This window comes from Heterocephalus glaber, unplaced genomic scaffold (genome assembly GCF_053883595.1).
Source record: "Heterocephalus glaber isolate CG9 unplaced genomic scaffold, H.glaber_assembly_v1.0 deba00000331, whole genome shotgun sequence".
Lineage (NCBI taxonomy): Eukaryota > Metazoa > Chordata > Mammalia > Rodentia > Bathyergidae > Heterocephalus > Heterocephalus glaber.
The window spans coordinates 35,168,316-35,188,064 of record NW_028258142.1 but is presented as its reverse complement, the minus strand read 5'-3'; the positions used below and the strand labels follow the sequence as shown (position 1 = coordinate 35,188,064).

At 44.7% G+C, this 19,749-nt stretch overlaps 1 protein-coding gene and 1 long non-coding RNA gene across 4 annotated transcripts in view; one reads left to right on the top strand and one right to left on the bottom strand.

Annotated features, from left to right (window-relative positions):
• Ark2c (arkadia (RNF111) C-terminal like ring finger ubiquitin ligase 2C) overlaps window positions 1-19,749 on the top strand; it is a 106,295-nt gene that overhangs the window by 73,215 nt on the left and 13,331 nt on the right. For 2 of the 3 annotated variants that reach the window (XR_002386282.2, XM_004855090.3), the window contains exons 2-3: window positions 9,951-10,266; window positions 11,946-12,056. Coding sequence is in view for 2 of the 3 variants with exons in the window: in XM_004855090.3 (XP_004855147.1) it covers window positions 9,951-10,266; window positions 11,946-12,056 (427 nt within the window). In the remaining variant the exon portion in view is untranslated. Of the gene's footprint in view, window positions 1-9,950; window positions 10,267-10,436; window positions 11,241-11,945; window positions 12,057-19,749 lie in introns of those variants that run through there. The other variant, XM_021236592.2, reaches the window with a different exon arrangement.
• Window positions 5,062-10,289, bottom strand: LOC147830100 (uncharacterized). The gene is made up of 2 exons (XR_015442227.1): window positions 10,188-10,289; window positions 5,062-9,302 (listed from the first exon to the last, which is right to left on the bottom strand). It is a non-coding gene; the product is annotated as an uncharacterized LOC147830100 (long non-coding RNA).

Here is a 19,749-nt window from a genome sequence, read left to right as displayed (position 1 = left end):
GCTCACTTTCATTTTCTTTGTCTTGGATTTGTCTGGTTTATAGTCAAGTAGTTAGCTTCTGAAGTGTACACCAGACTCCCAGCCCTACCATTCATGACTCCCCGCCATTTACCCTCCCCATTCCGGTACCACCTCCCCAAGCATCCTGCATCTGAAAGAATCACAGAGGATGCATTCCCCGGTCCCATGGAGTTTGAATGTCTCCCAGGCTGCATAAGTCAGTGTGGACCACAGAGGGATGATGCAGAAAACAAAATTCTGAGCTGTATCGTGTTGAGGGAAGAGGAGGCTCCTTTGAAGCTATGTGGAGGGGAATGTGATGCCCATCTTTGGACACCAGCCTGTGGCTCAAATCTCCTCTTTGCACTGTGGCTCAGGCTCCAGGCTTGGTCCCTGAGAACCCCAGGCTTGCCCTCCTTCCTGTCATTCTCTTTCCTCCTCCTCTCAGCATGGTGGCCACCACAGGCCAGTTGTCAACTTTAACTATGATCAGCCCACCACGTGCAGAAGTGGGAGGATGGAGTAGATGCTGCAGGGAATTTGCATCATCCCATGGAAGGGTAGAAGTGCCCATTCTTTGCCTGTGCTCTCGCTGCTCTGCTGGGCAGCTTGTTGGCTTCTGAGTGGGCTTTTGCAATGTTGAGAATACAGCACTTTCTTTTTCTAAAATTAATTTTATTGGTACACTTTAGATATACGTGATAACATTCATTGTAGGGAATTTGTACCTGTACATACTATATCTTGAGTCTTCTTTTTTCCCATTTCCCTCCCCTCACTTCAACCCCTCTTCCCTTCCTAGCACTTTCTGAGAAATGCCTTCTTTATGTGGATTCAAATCTGTCTACCAGAATGAGCTTTTCCCTGACTGCACCTCTGACCTGATTGAGTGTCCTCTCCCCTGCTCATACCCAGATTCTCTAGCTGTTCCTCATGCCATGACTGTAGTTCTCTCACAACCCCACTCTCCTCCATCAGGTCCAGTTCATAAATGTCCACCTTGGCACAAGATGCCTGCCCAGCCACCCTTTCAACCTGCTGGGTCCTGGGAAAGGCAAGGCCTGAAGCCTTTTTCAGGAGGGCTGTCCAGAGGCCCTTCAGGATTTGCCTTGCCACAGAGGCTCCCGCCTTGGTCTGCTCTGTGAAGCTGGGGCTTGTCCTTGGTTTCAGGCCAGAGGGGCCTCAGGTTGTTGGCCAATGGGGACTGAGCTGTGCCTGAGCAATCTCACCACCGCAGCCCTCTTCAGCATCTCAGTAGAGAGATTCAAAAGCACTCCCCATGGGTGCCAGCAGCTGGAGACTTGCCAGTATTAGGTCACCTCCTCAGGCAGGAACAGGCTTGTTTTTAGGGGAGCTATGGAGAGGGAAAGGGGAAGAGGAGGGGAGGTGGGGCCATCAGGGCCATGGCATGTATTTCTGATCAGTAGCCCACTTGGGCTGGTGGGTTCCTCCCTGGGGGATCTTGTGTGACTGCATGAATGTGTGAGGGTTCTGCACAGGGAGGAGGGGACTCTGTTAGGCAGGGCAGGAGTCACAGCACCTAGATTCAGGAGGCCCTGGACTCCAGCCTGACTCTGCCAGAGGTACCCAAGACCTTGGACAGGCTACCCAGATTTCTTGGCCCAAGGTCCTCATCTGTAGGATGAAGGCTGTCTTTCATCTTGCAGGGTCTCACATATTCTTTTTCACCATCTTGGAGGCAGCCTCATTTGGCATCCTTGATATTGCCCTCAAGAACTGTTTCCTTACCAGCTAGTAATATAATACTTAACTTTGCCAGATGATGAAGGTCTTTTCCCCCTCTCTCCCTTGCTCCTACCTTCCTCCCTTTCCTCTCTCCTCCATTTTCTTATTTCCTCTCCTCGTTTAGGATCCCCAAGCCCCTTCTAAGAACAAAGGACAGGGCCGGGATTTAGCTCAGTGTTTCTGCCGCCTGCCTCGAAAGGTCCTGAGTTTGATCCCTGGTACCAAAAAAACCCCCCCAAAACCCCCAGAACAAAGGACATTTGCTGCATGGTATTTACCCTGAAAACACTCACTTCACAGCTTATTACTAGAGATGAAGTCTGTACACAAAAAAGAGGCAGAGTCCTCACTTGGGAAGACCTTGGAAGGCTCTACGGAGACACACCATCTGCCCTGGGTAGTCAAGGGTGGACAGGATGTGACAGTTTGTGATGAAGGGTGGCAGTGCCTGGGGCAAAGAACAACTATCAAGAGCCCAGAGGCAGGAAAAGGCCTTGAGGGTCTGGGACAGATGAGAGGGAAGATCACATGGGGTGGGGGGAGAAAGAGAGAAGGGAAGAGGGAAGAGGAGGGGAGAGATAGAGGGGGAAAGAGACAGAGACAGAGAGAGACAGAGAGGGGGGCTGGAGGGGAGCTTTGCAGGGAATGGCATAGTTAGAATTCGGCTCTAGAACATTAATATGGCAGCTATTTGGGACAGGGATGTCACAGATGTTCCTCGCCTCTCATTAGATGTTGAGCAGCCCAGGAAAGCATCATACTCTCACTTTGGGGGGGGGGGGTTGGGGGCTGGAGGCTGGGGTCTGCCACACCCATCTGTGGACCCCATGCTGTCTATTTGGCTCCCACAGAATGGAAGAGAGATGTAGCCAGCAGAGAGGTGTTGGCAGGTATGCAGGATTAGATATCAAGGGGCCACAAGTGGAGGAAACTAAGGCCTGGAAAAGTTCACTGTGACTGTGAGGAGGGGCACCCCTGGCCCTCTGGCCCCCTTGGAAGCTTCTTGATACTGCAGCCTCCCTCATGGCCTCTGTGGGCAGACATCTGCTTTGCAAAAGACTGGCTTTCTTGGGGCTGGTGCATGCTTTTGAAAAAGTAGCAAACACTGAGCTCCAGTGATGAGGCCAAGACGTGACCCACTGGTGGCCCTCTGTCCTCTCCCTGCACACCACCCCAGGGCTTCCAGAGAGGGTCTCTTTAGCCTTACCCACCCCTGTCTCTGCAACTCCAGTGCCCACCCCCCTTTCTGCCCAATTGCTCTGGGGAATGATCCTGGGTCAGTGAGCTGAGGGTCAGCAAGAAACCGGACACCCTGAGAACTGGCTTGGGGACAAGGGAACATGGCCTTGCTTCCCTGGAGGCCTGGAGGGTCTGGTTCCCATCCTCTTCTTCCAGGGTTCCCAGGAGGAGTGCGGTCTGGCCCTGGTTGGCTGGGCAATCCCTGACAGGATTCGGGGCAGGCCTGTGCCTGAAGCTCCCGAAAGTAGAAAGTGGTTGTCACCAGGGCAACGTGGTGGGTGGTAGCCCACAGGCTGGGCTGATGTATCAGGTGCCACTGTGGTGCCATCAGCATCACCTGCCCTTCCTCCTGCAGGCCTCTTGTCTGAGGGCTGACTATGGGGCCTCTCAGCCCTGGAGTCTTGAGGGTGAAGCTTTGAGGGGAAAAGCAATTTCCTAAAAGAGTAGAATGAATAATACTGGGCTCTGTGTGTGTGTGTGTGTGTGTGTGTGTGTGTGTGTGTGTGAGAGAGAGAGAGAGAGAGAGAGAGAGAGAGCACCTTCAGTCAAGAGTGGGCCATCCTCCTTGCCCCATAGCCTCCACCATCTCTGGCACTCTAGTCTTGTCCTAGTATCTCTCTTCCATTCCAGGTCCAGCTCTGACTCCACTGACCACATCTGCTGCCCAGAGGAGGCCCAGACAGCATCCAGGGTGCCCTCTGGCGACCTGGTGCTATTTCTGTACCACTCTGTTCCTTGAGAGGCCCTGCTTAGTCCCTTTGGGGTGCTATAACAAAATGCCATAAACTGGGTGGTTTTGAAACAACCAACATTTGTTGCTCAGAGTTCTGGAGGCTAGAAGTCCCAAGATCAAGGTGTCTGGTGAAGCCCTCTTCCTCATGGATAGCATATGCTAGCTGTGCACCCTCATGGTAGAAGGGGCGAGCTAGCTCTCTGGGGCCTCTTATAAGGACCTTGATCCCTTCCATTAAAGCTAATAACCTTGCAAATGCCCCACCTGCTAATATGACCATACTGGGGGTTGGATTTCAAGTTATGGATTTGGGGGGACACAGGCATGCACACCATAGCATCCCTGACTGCTGCCTCTGCTTTGTCAAGCTCACCAGCTCTCTGTGCCCTTCCCCTGGTCCTGCTTCTCAACTTGGCTTTCAAGACATAGCTAGGTTCAAATCTCTACCCTGTCACTTACCTGATGGGTATACCGGGCAAATCGACAAGCCTTTCAGAGACTTGGGTCCTCATCTCTGCCTACCTTCCCAAAGCTCTTGGCCTTGTGTCCTGCCTCCCCTTTCCTTTCCTTCCTCCTTGGGGCTGTGTGGTTTCTTCTGTCCTCCAACTCACCCACTCTCCAGCTGCCAGTCTCCTTGGGTTCCTTGCCCACAAGGCACAAAGCAGCTTCCAGTTCCCAGGCATTTGTGAAGTACCCATTTTGTGTTCTGTGGTGTCAGGTGGGCATCAGGTGAACCATGCATCCGTGAGCTTCCACATCACAGCTGTGCAGGGACAGTCCTGGCCTCGCCCTACTCCCTAGCCCTGCACTTGCCTTGCTCAGGCTCCGCTCCTGCTGTAAGCCACTGTTCCTCGTCAAGTCTCCGGAGCTGCAATTGTCAGTATGAATTTCCAGGGGCCTAAGAGATGCATTTTTTTCTTCTGAAACTAATTTGTGTTTTATAATTGATGTGTTTATTTAATGTGGTGCATTGTTTGTTTGTTTCTGGGAGACCCTTCTTTCCCTTCACTCCTTGAAAATGTTATTTAGCTCAAGATGGATCATTCAATTGGCGGCATTTTAGCCTTGGGGACACATGATAAATGCACAGTGTAATCATGGACATCTGGAGATTATTTTTTAACATGAAGGAGTGACTCTAATGGGAAAAGCTGCAGGTTGTCTACTAGTGTGTGAGGGCATCTGGGAATGTCATTGTTCAGACTTCACTGGTCATTGGCTTGTCATGGACCCAGATAGCCCCCTGAGAGTTTCACTTTCTTGATCTCTGAGACTAACCAGAGCAGCTGTTATCAGCTACTGTCATAGGGCCCACATGACACAGTGCTGAGGAGGAGCCCAGGGAACCCAGGGTGCAGGTTTCCCAGCTTTATTTGCATCCAAGCAGGATGATGAGGCTGAGAACCACTCTGGGAATGGAGGTGACAGAAGAGGGATAGAGTCCCTGAACAGAAGTCCAAGGACCTTTGCAGGTCCTTTGAAAATTGCCAACAATATTATGGGACAGAGATACTATTGTCCACCTTCCTTTTGCTCCTCATCCGGGCAAGGGCATCTGCTTTTACTCCCCTGTACATCAGCTGGGCAGCCTCCCTAGGCCAGGGTGTTAGCCGCTGCCCTGTGGTGGCCATGGGACCTTGCAGGCTGTTGAGTTCAGGACAGCAGAGGGGCAGTGGGTGAGGAGGAAGGAAAATGCGGTGAGAGAGGTTGCTGCCACCCAGGGCCCGAGGGAGAGGATGCTGGCAGCCCCACCCCCTCATCCCTGCCAGACCTCCTCAAACCCAGGGCTCCTTGGGAACGCCTGCCCCTCTTTTTACCACTCAATTTCAAACCAATTTGCTTCAGTCAGCCTCAGCACCTCAGGCCTTTGGAGGAATTATTTTCCCCTCACTCCTTTCAACAACCAGGCAGACATCCAGGTATTTTCTGAGCACCTGCTGAGCAGCACGTGGGGATCCAGACTTGGTGAAGCCACACAGCTCAGCCAGTGGCATGTGTAGACCCCAGGGGCTGCCAGGTGCCTAGTGGGTGGGAGAGGCTGGGTCTTCTACAGACCTCTGGGGAGGGGTGCATCCTTGGGGCTCATGGGCAGGAGGCATTTGTGTGGGAGACCAGAGGTGACACAGACCCTTAAAGGTAGCTGTGAGATTCGGGCAAAGTCCCCTCTGTGGGAATGTGCATGGAGAGTCTACAAACATTCAGCAGACCAACATGGGAGTCTGGGGAGGGCTTGGTGGAATCCGAGGAGGACAGAGCTTTTATATCAGGCTAAAGGGTATGGGTTTCACCAATAAGCAATGGGGGGCTTCCCGTGTGAGGGCAGACTGGTTGTCTAAAATGCTCTGTGCTATATATAGAACTGGCTCTTTTCCTTCAGAGCTGTGCTGGCCCATCTGGAAGCCACTAACTACAAGGGGCTTTTGAGCACTTGTAATGTGGCTAGTCCCAACTGCGCTGTGTTGTAAGAGCAAAATATATACCAGATTTTGAAGACCTAGTATGAAAAACAAGAAAAATATCTCAGTAATCTTTTAAAAAATCAAATACATATTAAAATAACATTTTGGCTATATTGAGTTATATAACAGTATTAAACTTAATTTCACCTGTCATTTTATTTTTCTAACTGTGACTACCAGAAAATTTAAAATTCCCTAGTGGCTCACATTATAATTCTATTGGACAGGGCAGGCATAGTCTTTCCAATGTCCTTTTAACAAAACTCATTTCTCCTCTGTCATCAGGACCGACTTCCACTCCTTTATCTTCCTACAGCTCTTCTTTCCTGTGCTCACTCTCTTTGCCTCTTGGCTTCTCCTTTCTCTGTCAGGAGGGTAAATGGTGGAGTGAGGGAGGCAACCCAGGGCCACTTTCACATGCCCCAGTCTCTGGACTCATCAGAGCCAGAATTCATGAGGCAGGCAGAGAGGCCCTCCTTACCTGAATGCTAGTAAGAACTAAGGTTCAGGTAATTCTCTTCTGGCTCATTTTTGTTTCTTTTTGCAAATTAAAAAAAAAGAAATCTATCAAATACACACTATTTACCATCTTGAATAGACCAATATAAAATAGATTTAGTAAAATAGCTGATATCTGCCTCTGCCTTTCCCACTAAAATCAAATTTGCTTCAGCTCAACACTTTCCATTCTTTTTCAGGCATTCACCTCCTAATTTACATAAGTTACTGAGTAAATTTCTAACTAAACAGTTAGATTGCTTTGTTGATTTTTCAATTTCTGACATTGTCTATATTCTTCATATTATGGAAGAAATGTTCTTTTCTGTTCTAATATAGTTTATCTGTTATTTGTTTTATTATTAATATATAAATATTATTTACAGCAGAGTCAAGTAGTACATAATAATTACATTTTCTTACATAACTTTTTTTTCTGCAGGTAATCATTGACTCATTTTCTCTTGTTAATGTCTTGCTTCCTATGAGTTTTAAAAATAAATTCTTACCAAATTATCAATGTTTAAATTCCTTCCAATTGTATTTTCACATGGCCAAATTTATCTGTAATTCTATTCTTTCCATTCCCCTCTCCTCCAGATACCCTCCTGGAACCCCCATCCTTGTGTACAGCTGTGTGCTTGAAAACACTCCACCTCTTTGGGGTGCACCCCCTGTTTCATTGTTCCTTTTTTCTTGGTTTGTGTCAGTACCTCTTTAAGAAGACAGGAGGGTTAATTTTTATTGGAAATCTTGCATGTCTGAAATGGCTTTATCCTATTCCCACAGTTAATTAATGGTTTGACTGGACATAGAATTCTAGATTAAAAATCATTTTTTTCCTCTTAGTACCAGGAAGGCTGTTGCTCTATAGTTTTTCAGCTTCCAGGGCAACTTTTGAAAAATCTGATGTTATTCTGATTTATGCCCTTTGCATAGGAGCTGTGTACTCTCTTTCTGGGAGGTGCTAGAATGGTCTCTTGGACCCCCTTTGGAGATTTAACAGTGTGATGCCTTGGAGTGGGGTTCTTACCCCTGTCTACATTGCTAGGTACTGAGACTACCTTTTTTTATTTGTTTGTTTGTAATCAAGAACCACAGATCTTCAGTACTGGAAACATTTTTTGTAACTTTTTCATAATCCTCTCCTCACTATTTCCTCCATTTTTTCTCTCTTACTAGTGAAATGTGGAGTCATGTGATCAACCTTGTCTTACTCTGCTTCTGGGAAATGTTCCTGGCTCAATCTCTAACTCCACTGTTGAATTTCAGATTTTGCTTTGTATATTTTTAATTTCCAAGAGCTGTCTTTTTTTTATATAGCTTCTTTTAAAATAGCTTCCTGTTGTTTCAAGGATTCAACATCTTATTTCTCTGAGGATACTGAAGCCTCCCCACTACCACCATCACCCATCCAATCCTAACATTATCTCTGTTCCTCTGAATTCATTTTTTTCTTTTCTTTGTTTTGGTACTGGGGATCAAACTCTGAACCTTGTGCTTTCAAGGCAGGTGGCGGAACCACTGAATTAAATCCCCAGCCCTATTTTTTTCTTTTTAATTTTGACATGTTCTCCCTCTCTTTTTCACTTTGTAACCTTCCTCATCAGACCCATGAACTGTCTTATCATGTCAGACAAAGCAAGCCACTAAGAGCTGTCCAGAAGCACTGTGTGCCTGTGTACAAGAATGGACTTACAATGAACTGGTGTCATTATATACATAGATATATTATTTATTTGTTTGCTTATTTATTTATTTTGGTACCGGGGATCAAACTCAGGACCTTGCGCTTTCGAAGCAGGCACTAGAACCACTGAGCTAAATCCCCAGCCCTGGTGTCATTATATAGTGGCTAGAGAGACCCAGGCATTTTATTAGGTCACTATGAACCAGAAGAAGGTATAGGGCTTTTATTAGGACCAATGATTTTCTTTTTTTTTAAATTCTAATTTTAATTTTTTTACCAATGATTTTTTTGAGAGATGCATTCCCCCAGTTTCCAGGCAAGGGCAGTGTGCAAGGAAGACAGACATGGGCGGTGACAAGATTTTTGGAACAAGTAGTAGAAGAAGATAGGGGCTTCCAAAGTTCCATACACAGACCTTCACTTACTTGTGTTTTGCATGGTGCTGCATCCCTGGCTAGTGTCACCCACCCCATTGGGAGGAGGAGTGCTTGGGAAAGGGGAGAAGCCCTGGGCATAACTGCCCCCTGGGGAGACTTGTCCTGAATCTCACTCTGCTCAGCTCTTTACCCTCTCTCCTGCCTTCGGAAGTGGCCACTACCTTCTATTTCTGACCCGTCCAGCCTCTTGCAGTAAGGTTTGTCCACCCCTTTGGTAGGCACTTGGTATCTGATTTCTCAGCTCTGCTAATTCCTCCATCTGTTTTCTATCTTCCAAATTTCTGTTGACATCTGTTGCCTGCTGAAGTCACCGTTTTGTTCTGTCTTTGTGTCTGTTTATGGTCTCCTTATTCTGTTGGTCTCATTTCAGTGGGGTTTGGGAAGGAGCAGACGTGTGTTGAATCTGCCAGGTTTAGCTGGAAGTTCTTTGCAAATCTTTCTGTACTGTGGAGTCTACCTCCTTGTCTCACTGGAAGACTCCTCCAGTGCCCAGAGCTGGCCTGAAAAATGGAGAATTTGAAAAGCTTTCTTGTCATCAAATTCAATATATTTAGAAAAGCACTGGAGCCTAAATTAAATGTGGCCAGAGCCCAAGTTATACGTGGATATGTTTAGTTTTAAATAAATTCTAGATGTTATTATAAACTATTATTTACATAATAAATTATTTTTGACTTTCCCTCTTAAAACCGCAATACAAAACAACTTCTGGCTTCTCTGTGGAACAGGACTTGCTCTGGGTTGGGTTAGTTGGTTAGCCAAGGTCTCAGTGAAGTTCAGAGATTGGCTAGGCTGCCCTAAACTTTCTCTTCGTGGCTTGCATGAGATTATATGGAAGGAGTTTAAGTCAAGAAAGTGAACCTGCCATCGGGGCCTTTAAACCTCTTTAATAAGTGTGTTAATTATTTTTTTAAAAGATGTTTATCTGTTCATTAAAGTAAACATTCTTTCCCCCCCAACACATAAACAAAACACTGCAGCATGAAAGATGACCATGTGTAGATGGAAGTGATAGAATTGCTGTGTTCTAACAAAGGTCTTGAGGGTCACCAGCTCCAGGCTGCCCAGGGTGGGGAGCGGCGTCACGGGGTCATGTGGGAGCGTCACAGTGCGGGTCCTCACGGATGCTTCTGTCCTTGCCTTCCCAGGTGCCCCCTTTCAAAGGTCTCAGCATCCTCACGCTACCTCCTGCCGCCACTTCCACCTGGGGCCCCCGCAGCCACAGCAGCTCGCCCCAGACTTCCCGCTGGCCCACTCCGTGCAGTCGCAGCCGGGCCTCAGCGCCCACATGGCCCCGGCCCACCAGCACAGCGGCGCCCTGCACCAGTCGCTGACCCCGCTGCCCACCCTGCAGTTCCAGGAAGTCACAGGTCCCTCCTTCCTACCTCAGGCCCTGCACCAGCAATACCTCCTGCAGCAGCAGCTCCTGGAAGCCCAGCACCGCAGGCTCGTCTCGCACCCCAGGTCCACAGCCTGGAACAGAGGGCGGGGACAAGGAAGGGGCGGGGCGGGGCGGAGGCAGGGCCTGGCGAGACCAGGAGCCAGGCTACGGCAGGGGGTGGAGCCGGGCGGGGCGGGGGGGTCACGGTAGCGGGCTCTGATTCTCGGCTTCTACTTGCCAAACTTGGCCAACAGTCGCCAAGTGGCTCTGCAGGAGGTAGCTTTTGCCTGGGTTGGAGGCATTCATTTCAGACAGTGAGCTCTACCGTCACTTGATGGTTCCTTTAGAAGTCAGGGTCTCGGGCCGGGGATTTAGCCCAGTGGTTCCGCCGCCTGCCAAGCCTAAGGTCCCGAGTTTGATCCCCCGTACCAAAAACAAATAAAAAAAGAAGTCAGGGTCTCGGGGAACTGGTGGTCCGTGGTGTTCACAGTGGACTTTTGCAAGTGTGGGAAGAAGTTTAACTAGTAACTCCATATCCCTTCCAGCCGCACGACGATCTCATTCTAATACCAAAGAATCATGAAGCATTCCAAAGGAAATGGCTGGTTCCAGCTCTGCCCTCAAAGAAGCCAGGTCTAGTTCAGCTCCAACCTGTGAAACAGGAGAGTAAAATTAGATAGTACTAACCAAATGAGTCTGAAGAAGCTGTACTTCTTTGAGCCTCAACTGTCAAGAAAAAGAATTGGATTAGTGCAGTGATTTCAAACGTTTTGGTCACAGAACCCTCAATGAATGACTTCAAAGAACTTCTATTTATATGAGTTAGACCATCAGTATTAACCATCTTAGAATTTTAAAAAATATCAAGTCACTAAAAAAAAATCCTTATGCTAAACCAATACAATATTTTTATGAAAGCAACCATATTTAGTGAGAAGAGTGACCTTTTTTTTTTTTTTTAACATATTTGCAAACTTCTTTAAGGCATAGTTTAATAGAAGAGCGTCCTTATGTCTGCCTCTGCAGCCTTGCAGAATGCCATGTCACAAAGTTTCAGGTAACCCTACTGTTCACCTGTGAGAGAATGAGGGTGAAAAGCAAACTGCATCACAATTTGATCTCTCAAACCATCTGAAAGGACTAGGGACTCCCAAGGGTGCTTGGAGCACTTTGGGAACTGCTAGGTTAGATGATCTCTAAGGCCCTAGGCATCAGTGACTATAGTAGCAGTTGGGGTCCCTGGGGCAGCAGAGCAGTGTTGTAGCAGGTCAGAGGTGAGAGGTTACGAAGATCTGGGGTGTTCAGGGGGGACTTCCTGGAGAAGGGGGGCTTTGACTTAAGCTATTAAAGAACATGGAGAAAGAACATGGAGAAGGGAGGAGGAGAGGAGAAGATGGTGGAAACAGAGGGCTACATGGAGAGGGATGACTGCAGGAGGGACATAGGTATGTTTTAAGGATGGCCCACCAGGAACAGAGTGGGAGCATCAGAAAAAGGACAGAGGAAGTGACAGAGTTTGGGAGGAAGCTGGTGGCCTGTTGTCCATACCTAGGGAGAGGCCTGAGGTCAGTGGGCAGCCTGAAGTCAGCTAGAAAGTCTGAGTGACCAACTGCTACTCATCTGGGAGGCTTCCTTGGAGTTTGGGGGAAGGGGTGCAGCCTGTACCCTCTAGTCTGTGTGGGGCATCACACAGAGTTCTGGGAACTCTACTGTCCCGGGCAGGCCCTGATACCATGGGCTGTCTCTTTCCTTTCTGGCGCAGGCGGAGTCAGGAGCGTGTGTCCGTCCACCCCCACCGCCTCCACCCCAGCTTCGACTTCGGCCACCAACTGCAGACCCCTCAGCCCAGGTATTTGGCTGAGGGCACTGACTGGTGAGTTTCTGGGATATCTGGGGAAGGAAGTCTGTCAGTCTTGCCAGATGCATGAGGTTTCTGTTTTTCTTCCCTTTGAATGCTGCAGGGGGCCTAGACTTCAGTCCTTAGCCTTTGTCCTTGCTCCTAACCACCCTCAGGGCCAGATGGCCCCACCTGGCCCTAGTTCCACCAATTAGCTTAGGTATAACTGGGTTTCATCATGTGCCTACCTTGGGGCTCAGTGTTTGTAGTCCTACAGCGGAGGAGGGAAATGGGGATACAAAACATTTTCTAAGTTCAGTAGCTCTATGAAGTAGTAGTCATGGGGGGAAGACAGAAAGGAGAATTCTGAGAAGCTAGAGTGGTCAGGGAAACTTCCTGGAGGGTGTGGGTCTTGAGGGAGCCACAGAAAAGTGCCAAGGAGTGCTGCCAAGATAACACAGGATGAGGCCATGGGTCCTGAAGCGTGGAGACCTGGCCAGGTTGGAGGTAAACTTGGTAAAACTTTGGGAGAGAAGCTGGCAAGAGAAGTTGGGGGTTTTGTAACTGTGTCTTGTAGGCAGGGGCCCTGTGCAGTCTTCCCACCATCTCCTATGTGGGGGACAGAGGTCTTTGTTGTCCTAGGAGGCAGTATTGCTTGGTTTTGGATGCTGGTTCCACTCAACTTTTTGGTTCTACTTTTGGAGAAGGCTGATTGTAACTAGAGGGGGATCAGAACCCTCAAATACTTTTAAAAGATGTGTGGTCCACTGAGTCTTTAAATATAAATGGCATCACCCCTGCAACGTATTTCTAAATAGTTCAGTAAAAAATAATTCTTCCAGAGATATGAGTGAAATAGAGGAGCAATAAAAGAGTAAAATAGTAACATTCAGGGAATCTGTATGAAGGGGGATCCAGGAATTCTTTATGTCGTTCTTGGAACTTATAGGTCAAAAATATTTTTAAATGTAAAAAAAAAATTCTCTCACTGGAAAAGGATTGAGTAATTCAATAAACAAATGTATTGTGGTGTCATTTTCAGCCATTTGGCTTGGCAAACTGGCTTAGTTGAGAGAATCTCTAGGATCCTCTTCCACAGACACCTAGGAATGATTCAAAAGGGTTTTCTGGTTAATGGACCACCAGAGATGCTTACAGGTACAGGAAAGAGGACTTTTGGCATTTCTATTGTCTCTGGCCCTCTACTTATTCTCAGGTACAGTCTCCATGAAACTGAACCAACCTTTAAAAGAGATTGCACCGCTGCCAACTTCAGCCCAGTCCTTTTCTAATTAGCAGATTCAAATTAGGAAGATTTAATTGCAGTTTGGATTAAATCCTGTCCCTCAGCAGTCAAGTCAATTCAATTTGATTCAGTTCAGCACACATGGAGCATCCAGGGGGCTTACGCGGCTGAGCGATTTGAATGTACTCACAGGGCCCAACAAGGCCTGTGGAACTGGACAGATGACACAGGTGCCCTTGTCCTGGAGAGATGTCAGGAGGAACCATGCAGGTGTCAGCCCTGTCCCAGCTTTTTTTATTAAGCCGGCCTCTTCTTCTTTCTCCTTTCAGCCACTTTGCAGTCTTGGTCCCTGCTGCCTGTAGGAACCCAGAGCATGGGACCCTGAGAGGCTGTTCCATGCCCCAGGGTCCTATCTGGGTCCATCTGAGGCTGCCCTGCCTGTCCTGTTCCCACTCTTCAAATAGGAAGCCATTTCCAGGGCAGGAGGTGACAGTTGCTTCTCTCATGTAATGAGCTCTGTTCCAGCAAGGGCCAGCCTAGTGTTGACAAGGGTTTTTGTAATTGCAATTCTGCTAACTACATCCCAACCCTCTTTTCCAAAGAGGACTCTTCTGCCAGGAGAAGGGAAACTGGTAATTGGATTACAAGAAATTCATGGTTGGAGAGGCTTCTGCTCCTCCCCCTTTTCTTCAGACAACCATCAGAAACCACTGAATGTTCTTCAGGCCATCTGAGAATTCAGCCGCAGGTCCTTGTCCAGCCCCAGGCTTGAGGCTGCCCTGGCCTTTATTTCCCCCTTCCTTGGGCATATTTTAACTTTCCCCAAGCAGCTTTTCCAGCTGGGCATCCTGGAGCAGGCCTTGGGGGATAAGTCCCAAATGCTCTCCCTCTCTGGTCCATGTCCAGTGATCTGACCCTGACCTTGAGCACCAGTCCCAATGTCTCTGTCCTTGTCCTGCTCTTTCTCTGACTCTGTTTTGGCTTCTCAGTTTCAACTCTGATCCCTAGGGTGACTGCACCCTCCTTTGCCACAACCCTACCCCTGCCCAGGAAGAGGTCTCCAGGCACCTGGCACCTGTGGACAGAAGGTGGTAGAGGTGGAGAGCCTCCTGCTGTCCTCCCATCACGGCACTCACTTGAGTCTTTGGAGCTCCCCAGAACTTAACGGTCTGCTCAGCAACCAGGTGAAACTAGGTCTTGAGAAAATTGATGATTGAAAATAAAGTTGAGCTTGATGTTTAGGCACAAATGAAAAAAATGATATATATGGAGGAAAGGTCCACAAGAAATATACAGAACATAATTCTGGGTTAGCCCTGTGGCTCTGGGCCGGGAGATATTTCTAGGACTCCAATCTCTGCTTCAAAACTCAATCAGGTTCTCAAGGGTTGGTGGCAAGAGCAGAAAGTGAGAGACATTGCTTCTCTAGGCCTTCTGTCACCTGGGTAAGTCCTATCCAGACATTTTAAGGATCAAGCAAGCTCCATCTCCCACTGAGCAGACTGATCCAGGAAGGACTTTTCTGATGATTTGATTGTTCTTTTCTTTCTCTTTATATCTTCTTCTTTTTTTTTTGGTACCAGAGATCGAACTCAGGTCCTTGCACTTTCGAGGCAGGCGGCAGAAACACTGAGCTAAATCCCTAACCCTCTTTATATCTTCTTAATGTGGAACCTTAGGTCATGACTTGGATCTTTCTTCTTTTCTAATATAAACATATTAACCATGAATTTTTCTTTTTTAAAGATTGAGAATTTTCTAATTGTTGTAATAATTTGTCTTTGACATTGGGCTGGATAGAAGTATATTGTTCACTTTCTGAATATTTGAAATTTTCCAGAGTTTTTTTTTGTTATTGATTTCTAATTTAAAACCAGTGTGATTAGAAAGCTTACTCTATGTAATTCTAATCCTTTGAAATTTATCAAGATTTGTTTTAGGGTTCAGCATGTGTTCCATACGTATTTAAAGGAATGTATGTTCTGTTTTTGTTGAATGTTGTATGAACATCACTATAAGATCAAGTTAGTTAATAATGTTGTTCAGGCCACTCATGGTGGTGTGTGCCTGTAATCGCAGTACTTGGAAGACTGAGGCAGGAGGATCCTCATCAGTTTGAGGCCAGCCTGAGCTGCATAGTGAGTTAAAGGTCAGCCTGAATTATATAGTGAGACTTTCTCAAAAACAAAAACAAAAACAAAACAAAGAAAAGATCTCCTACTGCACTAAAAGGTTTTTGGTCTGCTTGTTCTATGAGTTTTGAGAAAACAGAACTGAAGTCTACAGGTATAATTGTGTTTTTGTTCTTTCAGTTCTATCAGTCTTTGCTTCACTTATTTTGATTATTAGGGTATATGTATTTCTTGTATATATTAGTAAAGTGTATCTTTTTATTTTTGGTAATGTTCCTTGGTTCAAAATCTGCTTTGTCTGATATTAACATAGCTGTCCTAGGTTTCTTTCAATTACTGTTTGCATGGTATATTTCTTTTATTTATTTATTTATTTGTTTGTTTGTTTATTTGGTACTGGGGATTGAACTCAGAACCTTGTGCTTGCAAGGCAGGCGCCAGAACCACTGAGCTAAATCCCCAGCCCCTGCATGGTGTATTTCTTTCCTCCTTTTGCTTTTAACCTATGTCTTTATATTAAAAACTTTTTTTGTAGAAAGCATATATTCGGCTTTTACTCTCCAGTTGACAATCTGTTAATGGGAGCATTTAGACCATTTATATTAATGTAATTATATGTTTGGGATTAAATGTACCATCTTGTTATTTGTTTTCTGTTTGTTTTGTCTTTTTTAAAATCACTTTTGATCTATTTCAAGTCTTCTTTTGGATTGGTTGAATATTTTCTAGAATTATATATTGACTTCATTGTCCCATCATTTATTTTATCTTGTTATTTTATTCTATTTTGTGAGTGTTCTCAATTTATAATATGCATATTTATTTTATCACTCTACCCTACAATAGAATTATACTGCTTTGTGTAATGTAAAGCTCACCACAGTGTACTTTCATTACCCCTTTTCTATTTCTTTTGTGAGTTTTGTCTATATATATGGTTTTGTTTTTTTTTGTTTGTTTGTTTTGGTACTGGGGATCGAACTTGGGACTTCCCGCTTGCAAGGCAGGTGGCAGAACCACTGAGCTAAATTCCCAGCCCTGTCTATATATATGTTATAATCACCATAATAAATCACTGTAAGTTTTGCTTTAAATCAAGCACTGGCAAATTATGGCTTGGAGGTCAAACATGGTCCAATCTTTGTTTCTGTAAATACATTTTTATTGGGATACAGCTGTGTCTATTTGTTTACATATAGTTCCTGGCTGTTACTGAACTACAGTGTCCACTGGAATAATTGTGACAAAGAAATATGGCCTTTGATGCTAAAATACTTACTCTTTGATCCTTTACAGAAAAAGGTTGCCAATTTCTGCTTTAAACAATCAAACTTCAAATATATGTTTTAAGTGGAGAAAAAGAATATTTTAGGTTTCCCACACAACTGCCATCCTGGCATTCTTTATTTTTCTGCATAGATCTAAGGTTCTATCTGGAACTATTTTCCTTCTGTCTGGAGGACTTCCTTTAATGTATTTCTTGTCATGCTGGTCTGCTGGCAGCACTTTCTCTCCACTTTTGTTTGTCTGAAAAAGTCTTACTTTACCTTTATTTTGAAAGGTGTTTTTGTGTTTTTTTTTTGCTGGCTGACAGGTTTTTATTGTTGTTCTTTTGATAAAGATGTCATCCATTGTCTTCTGAGTTGCTTTGTTTCTGGGGAAATCTATGATAATTCTTATGCAGATTCTGTGGTATCTAGTGGATCTATTTTTCTTGGGCTAGTTTTAAAATTTTATCTTTATTAATGTTTTTCAGACATTTGATTATGGTGTGCCATGAGGTGATTTTCTTTGTGTTATTCTTCTTGAAGTTAGTTAAGCTTTTAAAATCTATGGGTATATAGTTTTCACCAAATTTGGAAAGATTTTCAAGCATTTTTCCCCTAAAATATTTTTTCTATCCTTTACCCTCCATCCTCTGCCTTTGAGTCTTTTTTATTTTTCCAGTACTAGGGATTGAACCTAGAGCCTTAGCACTGAGATCCATCTCCACTCTTTTTAAATGTTTTTATTTTGAAACAGGGTCTTGCTAAGTTGCCCAGGCTGGGCTTGAATGTGTGATCCTCTTGCCTCAGCCTTCTAGAGTGCTACAGTTACATGTGTGTGCTACCACACCAGCTTCCTTTTGAGTCTTTACTTACCCATATAGCTGGCCACTTTGTATTGTCACCGAGACTTAATTTTTTAGTCTTATTTTGGTCTGCATGCTTCATTTATATTATTTTCTTGGTATGTTTTTAAGTGACTAATTTTTTTCTTCTATAGTGTCTAACCTGCTATTAATCTAACCCAGTGAAATTTCATTTCAGACATTGCATTTTTTATCTCTAGAAGTTCCATTTACATCATTTTATAAGCATCTTCCTTTTTTTCCCTTCCTATGTTTATATTTTCATCCACATATTTGAAATGATTACAATAACTACTTTAGCACTTTTATTTGCTAATTCCACCATCTTTGTCATTTCTGTGTCTTGGGGGTCTATTGTCTTATTGTGACATGATTATGGGCATATTATGCTTCCCCCCACACCCGTACCCAGGGATGGAACTCAGGACCTTGTGCAGGCACAGCACCACTGAGCTACATCCCCAGCCCCCCATCCTTTTTTTTTTTTTAAAGCACATCCAGTGTTGTTTTTTTTTTTAATTGAATGATGAATGTCATGAGTTATACATTGTTAAGTAACTAAGTTTGTTTCACTCATTTAGAGACTGTTGAACTTTGTTCTGCTAAGCAGCACTTGCAGTTCAATTTTATTCTTTGGGGACTTGTTTTCAGTCTTATTACTGTAGATCTAGAATATTCATAGACCAGTGAGTACTCTAGACCTGCCCTAATAAAGCTTATAAGCAAGCTTCGAAAGGCTCTCTGAATGATCATCAAGGACTCTGTGCTGACTGGTTGGAATTGGAATGCTTTGTATGTAACTTCTCCCTATGTAACTTCTTGCAAACATTCACTATGCCTTGGGTGCTCTTTGCTCAACCTTGTGGGATTTCATCCCATGCATATATTACCTTAGTATTCAGCAAAGATGCCAAGGGACTCAAATGCAGATTTCTGGAGCTCTCTTTTGATGCAGCTTTCTTCCCTCCAAAATACTGTATTCTGGATGCACTATCATGGGAAAAGCCAAGAAAGTTGTTAAGACTTACCTTGTTTGTTTTCCTTCCCCAAGGGATCACAGCTCTGCACTCTCATTATGCAGTGCCTGAAAAAAGATTTCATGTATGCTGTGCAGTTTTCTAGTAGTTTACTGTGGGAGGGTAAATTTGATTCCTGCTACCCCAACACATGGCTGGGAGTAGAAATCCCTTTATGGCCCTTAAAAAGAACCATTCAATTCTGATTCGTTTTTTAAAATGAACACACTGAAGAAACTAGAATTTACTGTAATCTGGATTTTGCTGTTACATTCTGGTAGTGTCACACAAGAGGTTCTCAGTTCCTATATTCCCTACACATTGGCTTTAGATCAAGGCTTCAGCAGATTGGGGTTCAATTCTTATTTCTTAGAAGAAATACTTCGGAGGTGATGTTGTGTCTTTCCATGAGAAAGCACTTTATGTCTGGTTGTCTCTCCGTTTGTGATATTAGTAGCAATTGATGATTTTTGCCTAGATCTTTTATTTCTTTAGGGGATGCAAAATGACAAATAATTTAATCCTTCCTTATTCATTTATTAGCTGGAAGACATTTATAATGAGAAATTTCCCGACATCAAGTATTTGGTTACCCTGAAGTACATTTAATAAGGAAAAGGCAAGACAAATGTTTGGTTTGTTTTTTAATTTACTAGTTTTCCAAGTGAAGAGTTGGTTCCCTAGTATCCTTCAGAGGATCAGTTTTCTTTAGCGTTGGTCCACTCTGATCGGTTAAACCTATTTTGTATGTTTCCGTCTCTGTTGCAGTTATACTTATTTTTTTCAGCAATACTTCAAAAAAATCTGATTTAATTAAAATGAAAACTCATAAATAAACATAATTCTCTACTTGAATATTAAGACATTTCAGGAATTTTCTAATGCCAAATTTATTTTAAAACATTTTCATCGTACATATTTGCCATACATATGAACGCACTCATCCTGGGGAGTTGGTGCATATAAATATAAATATATATTACTTCTGAATTCTTTTTATTTTTCTCCCTCCTCTTCCCTCTATCTCTAAGTCCCCTTTCCATTTGCAGAAGGTCTATCTTCCTCTTTCCTATTATTTACCTTTTATTTTGTTCTTTAGATCATTTATAATTTGGATTTCTCATATATGAGAAGCCAAGTGATATTTAATCTTCTGTGTCTGATTTATTTCACTTAGCATTATGGTCTCAAGGTGCATCTGTTT